We start from the raw sequence: 13,319 nt of genomic DNA, 5'->3' as shown, positions 1-13,319 counted from the left end.
AACATTACGCAGGCTTCTAAACTAAAAAATATCCAATGCCTGAAATAATTAAACATCTTTACAGTTATAATTCTGTTTCTTAAACCTTTTGGGTTGTGGGGTGGAGGTTGTCATGAAGGAGAGGTTATAATTTATAGATAAGTTATTAAAACAACTCTGGTACATTTATAAAGATTTTCTTTTTGTAGTAAATAATTTAGGTCAACGTGATGACCTCCCATACTCTAATGCTGATTAAACCAACCTGAAGGGTAAACTGGAGACTCTTTGGCCTGTTAGTCAATAACAAAATGGTTTGTAAAGAAAAGAAAAAATAAATACCATATACAAATAAGTATAACTAGCATTCAAGTCTGTTGCATCTGTGTGTTTTAGTGAACGGGAGAATGAAACCTGTATGCATTTGACGTGAGCAGGTATTCACACAGCTAGGAAATGGGAAAAGATGGCAGGATGGCAACATCACCTTCTATTGCACATTTAGTTTAAGACAGCACTTTCCATTGAAACACAACTACCCCAATGGCATAGTCTTGTGATGTGTGACAGCTAACGTGATGGATGTCTGCGCAGCAGTCCCGAGGTTAGGACGGCCACTCTGTTAGTGTAGCTGAGGAGGCACCTACACTCACCTGCACTATCGGGAGGATGTCACCCGAGTGCAACTAGGCAGGCCCTTCCCCAACACATGTAAGTCAGCCATGCCAAAAACAAAGGCAACCCAGAAAGTTAAATTAAAGCAGTTAAAGAATAATCCATTTCAACAGTTGTAAATTTGGCTGTGCAAAACAGGAGCCTTAGGCTACGTAACAATATCCACAGTTAAAACTGTAGGTTCGTACTGTGTGTAGTCACTCTGAAATCAGTCCTCAGGGATTGAGCAGGCTTTTAAATCCAAATTGAATTTCTGAGTTGGAAAAAGCAGTTTGGGTACTGTGAAGCTTTTTTTTTTTTTTTAGGCCCCCCACTATGAGTAGCTTTCATTTTCGTTCCACTTTGTGATCCACTGTTTTTTTTCAAGGTTATCAATATACTTTTCATCTTTGATCTCTCGCTCTTCTTTCCGGATCCTTACAGCATGGTATCGGGGAACACTGTCATCGTACCTAGAGCGTTTGAAGAATCCACACTGGAGAAGAGGGAAAGAGAAAGAGAAACCAATTAATCTCACAAAGAAGCAAGTGCACTAAATGGGAATGTCTAAGCTTTCTGTTCAGCTATGTCTACCTCTGGACTATGGGGGAAAAGACATGGTTTTCTTTTAAGAAAGAACTAAGAGGTTGAAATGAAAGAACAGCCAGTGGGGATCAACGGAAGAGAACAGCTGTAAAACTGGAAGAAAAGTCCATTTTCATCTTCTCTTTATATTTTATAACAAAATGTAGGCTACCTCTTTACTAACAATTTAAGACTATGAAAACAGTGCTTCCATATTTTAAAATAATCACTATATGTAAAAGATCTAATCAGATTAGAATATCATTTTAAGAATAATTTTTAAAAGGCATAAACCAAAGATTATTTCATGCCCCTGTCCCACTAATAAAATGCAAATCATGTCACAAGTATTTTACTAATTATTATTTGAATATGCCAGAGTTCCAGCAGGTCAATTTAATAATCTTTTTTTCTCCTCTGAGGCTCTAGTACACGTATCACTGCTCTCATTAGCTAGGATGTAATTTATGTTGCCTGGATTTGCTATTGTGCTTCTAATTAAGCTATTTCATTAATAAATCACATAGTGACTGTTTCCTACAATAAAAATCATATGCTGCATAGGACTTGAGAAGTGTATCACTACACTGAATTTCAGAGTACTCCCTAATTTTTCTTCTTTAAATTGTTAATGTGTATATGTGTGTATATATATCATTTAATATTCAATCTGATCCAAAGTATATTTTTACTGAATATATCTGAAAAAAATTGAGATTAAATTTTTAATGAAATATATTACTTTTCAGGAAATGAAAACATTTAATGAAATATATTTACTTTCAAAAAAGGTGTGTTTGACTAAAATGCAGTTTTGAAGAATGAGGAATAGTTATTAATAGAATGGTTGATTGTGTTTATTATGTGACATCAACAATAACAGGACATTTACGCTGAATGATGTTATAAAAATGCCATGGAGCAAGATAAAATTATATGCATAGTTATCACTAAATCAGTAGGCAAAATGGACCAAGATGTTTTGTTCCAGGTCATTTCTACATGGATTTATTTATTATTCTGTGCAATAAAAAAAAAAAGCCAAAGTACCTATCTGTTACAAAATATGACTGCTGCCTACCCCATTTAAACAAAGAGGGAAATTAAAGGTGATCTGTTAAGCTGAAATGGCAATGTTGTGATTCACTGTGATAGTGCCATGGAAAGGATTACAGGAGTAATTCTGTCCTATAAAATTTTGTGTAAAATTTTATACACAAGAATTTTACAGTCTTGTGTATAAGAATTAAACAACAGAACATCTCAGATTTATGCCCACATAAATGGTGAAAGGAATCACCAGCAATTCCTATTTCCATAGATTTACAAATAAGAGAAACTTGAATTTAAAATCAATGAGACCCAAGGTTGAATAAAATGTCTGGATACATGAAATATGGTCAAACTCCATCACAACATATTACAATAAAAACTTTTCAGGGCATTTTTTTGTACTAGAATTTGGTAGATAGAAGGTAACTTTGGTAGGGGATCATCTTCTGAAGTTGGCCATAAAGCCCGTCATGCTGATAACCATAGTTTGTTGTAATGGTCTTTGACCTGTAGGAGATACGCAGGAAATGGAAGCTGCATGCTTAGCTAGCAGAAAACGATTCCTGAGCAACAGTAAAAAGCATTCCAAGCCTTCCCCATCACTTTATAGCAAAGAAAACGAAAGGATGACAGTGAGGAAGCCTCAACCAAGAGAAACACATTTCCAACATGCAACAGGTTAATTAGGCAGTCGACACAGCTTCTATCTGTGGGAAATTCCAAAATGAACAAGAAATCTGGAGCAATTTCTTATGCATCTTTGAATTCCCTAGTAGGATGCTACATACCGAATTAATAACACGTGGCAAACTGGGCTACTATGGAGGGCTAAAAGCCTCGTGTGTGTGTGTACAAAGATTGCAATTCTCTTCATTGCTGTGGGTAATGTTTAACAACAACATAAAATAACTCACCTGCAACGAAAAATTCTTTGTGCATTTAAAAAAAAAAAAAAGGAGCTTTCAAGTGAAATAAAACAAATCCAAGCAAGGCAAGCCAGTGTGAACATTTGGAAACATCTGTTAATGGGACACACACAGCAAGCTGTTGTTCTTAAAGTTAGCTACCACAACCATAGCGGGTCCCACAGCTAGCAATTAAAAAACATTGATCAATTACCAATTACAGAAGTAGATCAATACTATGCATCAGAAGTAAGCCTCTCTTTATCAGATGGCTGAGCATGGATCTCAGCCTTGTGATATGTGGCATCATAATGATCTTTCTTATTTCTCTTGAAGAAACCACACTACAAGGAAGCAAGGTATTTAGTCAATTTTACAGTTTTAAGAACTAAACAGAACATCTCAGATTTTAATCTGCTACTTGTGGCTTGTTTATAAACAGACCACTTTTAGTCAACCAACAGTGAACAGCCACTGCATTGTTTCATTGTCACATTCAATACACCCTTCACCATACATCTCTGGTCAAATATTTATATGGATGACACTAGCCAGCTCATTGATTTTTTTTTCCCTTTGTGACAGAAATCCTGAGGACAAAAATCATTCTAATAGGGAAAACATGTATACACTGCTGATTGTAGCTTTGGGTAGTTTCTTCCTGCAGGAGAATATGAACTCCAAAAGAGGCAAAAGACTGACTGTGGCAGTTTGAGACAAAGGTTAGAAAATAAATTCTCTAAGTAAAAGTTAGCACAAATCCAAATAAAATATAGATATACTGTGGTTATCTTTCTGCCTTTTACAGTAAATTTTATGGAACAAATGCCATTTACTTGAGGCCTTTGGATCTGTGGGGTGAATCACAATACAAATTCGAATACACCATCATGAAAGAATGATTGCTGTCATTTTCCCAAACTCTGAGCACCATACAACCCTTAAATGGTAGGGACCCCATGCTCCTCAAGTTAAGTCACTCTAAATGAGTATAAAAGTATAATTCCACTTTCTACTATAATTTCCTTCATTCAGTGATAGAGAACTTTTCCTATTTTATCTAGTTCATAAGGCCATGGAACTGTCTTTTATAAAATTTAACCTGGTCAAATAAAATCTCCTGAAAAACTGCTTCCTAGTCCAGCAACTCATGAAGGTAAAAGCCTAGATTCACTTTGTACAATATATGGGAGCTGCTGGCTCCATGAGGCTATTCAGATTGAAATTAATTTAAATTACATTTAAAACTATGCCTCAATTGAACCAGCCATATTCCACGTGCTTAACAGCCACACATGACTAACGGCTACCATATTGGATGCTGCAGCTCCAGAACATTTCCATCAGTACAGAGTTTTGTTGGGCAGCTTTCAATAATATGTGCTAGTAAACAGGGTGGGAAGAATGAACCAGGAACCAAGAGGCCTGGTCCTGCCTCCATTGGCAACATTCTTTTTTTTGGAGACGGAGTCTCGCTCTGTTGCCCAGGCTGGAGAGCAATGGCATGATCTCAGCTCACTGCAAGCACTGCCTCCTGGGTTGGGTTCACATCATGCTCCTGCCTCAACCTCCTCAGTAGCTGGGACTACAGGCACCCGCCACCACGCCCGGCTAATTTTTTGTATATTTAGTAAAGATGGGTTATCACCGTGTTAGCCAGGATGGTCTCAAACTCCTGACCTCGTGATCCGCCCGCCATGGCCTCTCAAAGTGCTGGGATTACAGGAGTGAGCCACTGTGCCCAGTTGGCAACATTCTTAATATTCTTGGTCATGAGCATCTTTGTTAGCAAAATGAAGGTGATTAGACCAGCCCAAGGGACCTTTATTTTTTTTTCTGCAAACAAAATCCTATACAGAATCCTGATATTTAAAATGGATACAATCTGAACTACTGTGGTTGAAGTAGGGATCTCCATCTGTCTAAGTTTAGCTTTGCCCTCTACATGGATATACAAAATCCAATTTAAGGGCCATTGAACTGTAGTTCTGACCCTAAAATCCTATGACTTTAACATACTAAATAATTCAGTTGAATAGAAGTATAAAGTAATAAAAATGCTTCTCATGTGGGGTTGTATAAGTTGTCTGTATTTTAGAGTCCCCTTGACAGCCTGGATACTTCAGAGCTTCAAAAAACAAAAACAAAATAAAAACTCCCAAAATAATGAAGTCATCTAATCTAATCAATTTATTTAACAGACGAGGCAAAACAGAGGCCCCAGGGAGATGGAATGATTTGACCAAGATCATATACAGCTTAGGTTTCTTAACTTTAAATCCACTGCTGTCTCACTCTCATTAAAGGCTGCCAATGCTCTGAAAAAGACCATCCTATGACCTCTTCCAGAAAACACAATATCATCCTCAAATATCAAACCCCAACTTCAGCTTTTAATATCAAAATAATTTTCAAGGCCAGGTGCAATGGCTCACATCTGTAATTACAACAATTTGGAAGGCCAAGGCAGGAGGATTGCTTGAGCCCAGGAGTTGAAGACCAGCCTAGGCAACACAGCAAGGCCTTATCTTTATAAAAAAAATTTTAAAACTTGCTAGATGTGGTGGCATGTAGTCCCAGCTACTCAGGAGGCCGAGGTGGGAGGAATGCTTGAGCCCAGGAGGTCAAGGCTGCAGTGAGCCATGATCATGCCACTGCAATCCAGCCTGGGTGACAAGAGTGAGACCCTGCCTCAAAAAAATTTTTTTTTTTCTTCAAGGCATCTCCTTGAAAAAAAGTTTTATATTGACTGGCTATGTTTGCCAGAGGAACCTACTGCCCGAGGTAAACATTAGAGGTAAAACCGGCTGAAACTCCCTACCAGGAGGAGTTTTGTCATGAGCAGATACCAAGCTTCAATCCCATGTCTAGAAGACATCAGAAAATTATCTCAAATTGGCAAAAGTCAGTCGGAAAAAAAAAGCAAAAACAGATGCTCAATATTTGCAAGACTATTTTGAACCCTTATGTATTATATTTTTGGATCCAGCGAAAAGAAAAGGATAGTTTGATCCTAGGGGGTTGCTGGTTCATACAGAACCCTCCAGACCAGACATGTTTGAGAATCCAAAATTTTTGTCCTTTAAAAAGAGTAATGCACTGCATACCTAATGCTGCTATAATCAAAATGTTAATATTCCTGCAGTGAAATTAATCATAAAGGATAAAGACTTCAAAGTAGCCTCTCTTTACATCATGTCAGGTTTTATTGCCAAATAAAAGTCATTATACACCTCAAGGTTTCAGAGCTTTTTGGAATTGCAGATAAGGGACTGTAAGCCTCTATCACTCACTGGGAATAATCTAAAATTTTTAAGTTGTAATCTTTGGGCATTAAGAGTTTGTATCCATCTCATATGCAGTTTTTCATAATGTAGATTCTTCACTGGTAGAATCAGGGGAAGATATTACATTTTATTTACAGTCAAAGGGCCAAATTCTAATGAGGAAAATCATATCAAACCTAGACCTTCCTTATGTTTGATACATGCTATAATGACCCCCCTTGAGATAGAGTTATTCATTCATGTCATACTTTTCTACTCCAAATCTAGCTGTAAGCATAACCAACTCCAATGGCTGCTATGAACATTCTTCACAGAAACTGAAATTAGCAGGGATACAGATTCAGATTATTACGACACCCTAACAATTTGGCTTAGATCCAGGCTTCAATCTTAGGTGAAGAAAATGCTAAAGTAATAAAATCTAAATTTGTTATTTGCTAAACATGCTAAATTATGTGTGAGAGACACCAACATTCATTTAAGAAACTCATTATGTACAAATAATAACTTTAAATACAAAATAATCGGTAAATATACAGGTGTTCATGGAAAAATTTTCCTCAAATTTGCTATGTCAAAAGAGTTTCATAATGTTAGAAAAAAGGAAGCAATGAAAAAGAAAACATACTACCAGTGCTGATTCCCATTTGTTCAAACATGAAATAAAGTTTGTTATGAAATTCAAATGCCAGATATGACTTACCTTCCATAGTATAAACACTAACAAAGCAAGCATCAAAATCCCAGCAAGAACAGCCACTAGGATGATCCACCAAGGTACTCCTGAATACTGAGCTACAGTCTTTGAGGGAAACACAGTCACACGAACCTATAGGGCAGAAAAGAAAGCAGCATTACTACACACAGCGGCAAGAGTTCACACCAGGAGTTTATGGTTCTAATTCTGCTTTTGAATTATATTTTGGACAATGCAGCCTGTGAATGGATGAGATGACTTTCTGATGCAAGATCCTTTCTCTTAACAAAATATTGCTTCAAGAGACATTGCTTGAAGATCTTTCCCCAGAATCTTGAAAATGCTGGGTTGTATTCTGACAAAGTGGTTACTTTTTGTTAATTTATCTTTAAAAAACATTATTTTGTTATCAAAACAACTGTATAATGAACCCTTATGTATTCATCATCCTGTTGCAGCAATTATCAATACACAGCCAGTCTGTGTATCTATCTAAAGAAATTCCTCTCAAAAAGATCCCCAATTAAACAGATCTAACAGCCAATCTGTTCCATCTATCTAACCTAGTATCTTCTTGAGAAGAATAATACCTGTGTTTTTTTGTTTTTTTTTTTGAGACAGGGTCTCACTCTCACTCTGTTGCCTAGGTTGGAGTGCAAGTGGTGTGACCACAGGTCACTGCAGCCTCAACCTCCCAGGCTCAAGTGATCCTCCCACCTCAGCCTCCCAAGTAGCTGGGACTACAGGCGCATGCCACCATGCACAGCTAATTTTTTTTTTAATGTTTTGTTGAGACAAAACCTCGCTGTTTTGCTCAGGTTGGTCACAAAGTGCTGGCTTCAAGTGATTCCTGCTTTGACCTCCCAAAGTGCGGGGATCATAAGTATAAGCCACCTCACCTGGCCTATACTTTCTTTTAATTAATTTTCAGCAATGGAAAGAAAAGGGCCAGTTTAGGCACAAGTAGCCAACATTTCCTCATTCAAACTTTAAAGATGTTGTGAAATACAAGAGTAGGGATGGGGCTGCATGACTGATGGACACCATTTTACCTTTTTCTTAGGATATCACACTAAAGACCTTCATAAACAGTAACATTTCCTGAAATGGCTTGGTGCCATCTTCTATAAAAAGGTATATGAACAAACTAGACCCTGGACCCACTCAGAGGCAGCTTAGCGCTTAAGTTGCTGCTGCTGCTGAGAAGCTTAAACTCTAAACATAGGATAGTTTGCAAATACCAATTAAATAGAAATAGTGTTTACTCAGAAACCTAAAAAGCTGCTTCTGGCAATTCCAACAACTCAGTTACATGGGTGTAGAATGCAAATGAACTTTTGTGATACCAGGAACTATTTTTCCAAGCATGCTAAAGACCTGGTGATTACTGTGAACATGATTTTGTAAACGACACTGATTAGAGATCTACTGGTTTGAAGTTTCTGATATTTCTGAATTAACAGAATGTAAAATAAAGGGAAACAAAACTCAGGGGGAGCATTTAACTTCTGAGGAGCATTTTCAGTCAAATATTCTATGTCCGTATTGAACCCTGGATGCTGCTATGTCTACACTGTGCTTTAATACTTCTATGCAGTGGTGGTGTTCTTTAAAAAATCTCTCATCAAAGTACTTCCCTTTCCACTTCTAGGAAACAGTTTCTCAACCTCACCTGACTTACAGAAAATACTTAAAAGCAGTAAAACTGCTTTTCTTTAAACAGTCAATAGACAGCAACCACATCTTGAGATCTAGCCAATTATACTGACGGTAACAGGCAGGCATAACACACCTTTATCAGCCACCATGTTTCCTGTTATGCTCTAAGTGAGGTTTTCTACAAGCTCTGAGCCCCAAGGTGGCCTCGTGGCTCACTTCCCCTCTGCTTCCCTCGCCTGACAGAGAAGGGGTTACTGGGTTCAGCACAGGGACATCCACAAAGAAGGGAAGAAGAAACAGCAACAGACCAGTGAAGCAATAGAATAGTTATGTGGTTGGTAAGCTGACTACAATGAAATAAACCAAATAGATGATTTCAATTAGCCTAAACTGTATCTTGTTTAACTTTGTTGCCCTATTATCTAACACAAGGAAGGCATACAGTGTGTCCTTAGGGCAAGGTGGTCATGTGAAAGGGCCATCCTCATTTGTAAGAATAAGTTCCAGGAAATCTGGAAGTGGAGAGTGGAAACTGGTCTTCAGCAAGGGCAATCAGCTTTATTATAATGACACTGTGCACAAGTGTCTTTAAAACAGCTGACATAGGGGAAAGCCACCCCCATAAATGGTTGGGATCCAACATTGTAACAAATGAGCAAAGTACTTTTTGATTTTGCAGCCTGAAGTGGCAGGGTGGATGGGAATCCAGCTGAAGCTCTAAGCCCCAGGCCTGGCACCATTCACAGCAGAACTTCCACATGTTGTTAAACAACTCACTGGGCATCAAAGACTGAGCACCAAAGTCAGGGACTGGGTTGGGTACATATTTAAAGGGCAGATGTGCTCTGTGGTTCTGGAGGGTGAGAGGCCATTCAGGAAGATTTTATTGGTTGTTTGCTTAAACTGTCAACTGAAGGTTTTTTTGTTTTTTGTTTTTGTTTTTGGTATGACAGTCATTCTCCAGCTGGGATTGAGAACAAGGGGCAGCTGGCCATAGAGCCAGGTGACCAAAGATGGGAGACAGGGCAGGCTGTGATTCCTAGAGCTCCAAGCCCTGTTCTGTCTTGTCACACCAACTGTTACTGATGAATAGGTGAGTAGAAACTACTGTAGAACTTTACAACTCCAAAAAGAATTTCTTACCTTTGGTTTCATTACAATGTAGTTATTTCCATGGGGATGACACACACCTGTGAAGCTCATCCACCATGTGCCCATAAGGGGAAGAGAGATATAAGCTCTGTTGATGCATTAAATTTGATTACCAGTGGGCAGGCTTAGACCACATTAGCTTGTCAACTGCCAAAATACCTTCTCTAAATTACTCTGTAATGTACCACCCACTATTCTCACTGAACTTCAGTACAGGAAGTCACCCAATGAAAACAAAAGATAGTTTTGTATCTTTTACAAAACTATCTATTAAGGACATCATTCACTCTTGGTGTTTCTCATATAAGAAGCCATCTTATAAAAGGATCCATATCTTAAGTTCTCTGAATTTAGAGCCAAAAGGGAAAATCTTATTCCCCTGAAGAATTACACACTTTTTATGGTCATTTAAAAAATATATTTGACAGCTTGGATACTCTCTACTTGCTTCTTTAGGGATAAATGGGGACATATAAATACAACCAATAAACAATCCACCTCAACTTCCTTGGCTAATTTGACAATGTTTTCCTGGTTATGTCTCCTACAGCATGACATTCTTAACAACTGACACTGTATCTTACCCAACTTGGCGTCTCTAGCATTTAGCACAGGGAAGGCATACATGTGCCTTTCATAGGTGTTTATTAACAAGATGGATTTAATTTAATTGATGCTAAAATATAGCATGGCTTACCTGGCTCAATTATGTGACTTCTGCTCTCCCTGACTTCATTATAATAGTATCCTAATTTAAAAGTGTTTTTTATTGTTTGTGTTGAGACAGGGTCTCACTCTGTTGTCCTGGCTGGAGTGTAGTGGCGCAATCTTGGCTCACTGCAGCCTCGACTTCCTGAGCTGAGGTGATCCTCTTACCTCAACCTTCCAAGTAGCTGGGAATACAGGCATGTGCCACCCCACCTGGCTAATTTTTGTATTTTTTTTGTAGAGATGGGGTTTTGCTATGTTACCCAGGCTGGTCTCCAACTCCTGGGCTCAAGCAATCCGCCTGCCTTGGGCTCCCAAAGTTTAACTGTGTTTTATTAAAAGGTAAACACAAAACTCTTGAAATTGGTTGGGTTTTAAAGAAACAAAGTTTTTTTTTTTTTTTTTTTTTGCTTTCTTAAGCCAAATTAAGCTCAGATCTTCAAGCCCAGAAAAACTACAGCTTAAACTACTAAAGAAATGTGCAGATATGACATCTGAGCTATTGTATTTCAGAAAACAGAAAAGGTATCAGAAGACTAGAAGTTAAGAAAATGTCTCAATTTTCAAAAGACATGGGTTCTAGATATGAGACCAGTAACCCATTCACAAATCTACCAATTTGTGAAGACATCAATTCCCATTGGGAGGCATGAGTTCTCCAAGCTCTAAGAACATAAAATGCCCAAGATAACCTCATTTTCATTTGTGACCCAGTCATTAGACTGGATACCGGGGCCCCCAGTTCCATCACCTTCCAGAAGAGAGCACTCGAAGAGGAGACATCAGACCCAAGGTCTGGTCTCAGCTCTACTTGCTGGTAGAGTGACCCTGAGGGGGAGATATCTTTCCTTGGATTCAGTTTTCTTATCTAAATTTGAGATTTGGGGACCAAGTGTCCCAAAGTCAAAGAACAGAAGCCCTGAAGTCAGACAATTATGGGTTTCAATCAAGGGTCTCAAATTATATCCCCTCTCTGAGTCTGCTTCCTTATTTGTAAAATGAGTACAATGTCTACCCTTGGCATTCTTCTGAAGTTTAAATGATAGAGTATAAAGTATCTAGTAAGTTGTAGACATTTTATTAAGGCTTCATTAATGTTAGTCCCGTCCCTTCCCTCTGAAGTGTTCTCTGTCTAGCTCTGAAATCTCAGTGGTTTTCAGAGTTGCTGATTTACAGTTATAGAAAGCTATACCTGCTGCCTTTATAGATGCAGAGAAAAGATCCTTAGGGAAGGTGTGGTTTATCTGAAAGTCCCTTATGATGCCTGTTGATATGTCCTGGAGAGACCGGGGCAGTGCTGGTTGATACCATTTATCCCAGCAGCTTTCCCAGTACAGCATTTTTCTCAGGCACATGTATCCTGAGGCTGGGTGCAGTGGCTCACACCTATGATCCTAGCATTTTGGGAGGCTGAGGCAGTCGGATTGCTTGAGCCCAGGAGTTAAAGACCAGCCCGGGCAACATGGTGAGACTCTGGCTATATAAAAAACTGTGGTGGCATGCCTGTGGTCCCAGCTACTCAGGAGGTGAGACAGGAAGATTGCTTGAACCCAGGCATTCAAGTCTGCAGTGAGCCGTGTTTGTGCCACTGCACTCCAGCCTGGGTAACAGAGAGCAAGACTCCATCTCAAAAAAATAAATAACAAAAATGTATTCTTGTTTGGATAATAAATTATAAGGACCACTATATTTCAGAAAACAGAATGATTAGGGAGGCTCCCTGAATTTTCAGCTAGTTAAATGACTGAAGCCAGAACATTTCCATAAGTAGACTGGCAGATTAAGAGCAGTAATTCACAGTATTTCTTTCTCTAGTCTCTTTTGCAAAATATTCCCATTCACGATTCCCACCATGACATGCAGTCATTCTGCCTCGAGATCTTTATACAAGTCCCTGTGGGTTCTAGACTCCCACAGGGAACCCCTCACTATTGGTTCACTGCAAGGTTCTACAACTAGTCCTGTTCAACGTATTTGTCATTACCTGGATGAAGAGAGAGAATATGCTTCTCAGTTTTTAAAACTTTCAGGGATAGAAAGTTGAGAAAGCAAATGATGAAGCAAGATGCAAAGTTACTTTGCAAACTGAAACAATGGACCGAAAGCAAATCACATAAAATGTAAGGATACACTTAAAGGCATACATTTAGATTTTTACAAATAGCTCAAGGACAGGATACTGGAAACACAGCTTGACAACAAATTCTGACGAAAACACCTGGAAGTTTCGGTAGAACACTAACACAAAAATAGCAGCTGCTGGAAATTCAAACATGCTGCTCAGCAATGGTTTGAAAAGCCAAATTCTAGGTAGGTCTGACAGAAGTGTGGTGCCGAGATGCTGAGAGGTAAAGGCCCCAGGGTAAGTGGGACAAGCAGACCCCACCTTAGCTGCTCTGTCCACGTGGGAGTCACACTGCCCAGGAAGGGAGAGGCCAGGAGCTGGTTGGGCTGTGCCCAATGTGACGCACAACTCAAGAGCTGGGTGCGTAAGCTCTGAGAAGAATAAGAAACATCCAAGGAGGCATGATCATTTCCTTCAATTATTTGAGAGGCTGCTCCATGGTCAAGAGACAGAACTTATTTTAGACTTGTTTGAGGGGCATAACCAGGGACTTACTTCACAAGGTTCAGCTCAGG

At 38.8% G+C, this 13,319-nt stretch overlaps 1 protein-coding gene across 3 annotated transcripts in view; it reads right to left on the bottom strand.

The window, feature by feature from the left end:
* Positions 1 to 936: 936 nt before the first annotated feature.
* Positions 937 to 13,319, bottom strand: part of LOC105483230 (integrin subunit alpha 6) — a 77,637-nt gene continuing 65,254 nt past the window's right edge. For 2 of the 3 annotated variants that reach the window (XM_071072937.1, XM_011743971.3), the window contains 2 exons: positions 7,167 to 7,292; positions 937 to 1,129 (listed from right to left, as the gene is read on the bottom strand). In XM_071072937.1, coding sequence (XP_070929038.1) covers positions 968 to 1,129; positions 7,167 to 7,292 — 288 coding nt within the window. In that variant the 3' untranslated portion in view covers positions 937 to 967. Of the gene's footprint in view, positions 1,130 to 3,390; positions 3,521 to 7,166; positions 7,293 to 13,319 lie in introns of all 3 variants that reach the window. The other variant, XM_011743972.3, reaches the window with a different exon arrangement.

The sequence above is a fragment of the Macaca nemestrina genome, chromosome 11, assembly GCF_043159975.1.
Source record: "Macaca nemestrina isolate mMacNem1 chromosome 11, mMacNem.hap1, whole genome shotgun sequence".
Taxonomy (NCBI): Eukaryota; Metazoa; Chordata; class Mammalia; order Primates; family Cercopithecidae; genus Macaca; species Macaca nemestrina.
The sequence above is the reverse complement of the archived record's forward strand: the minus strand, read 5'-3'. Positions and strand labels throughout refer to the sequence as shown.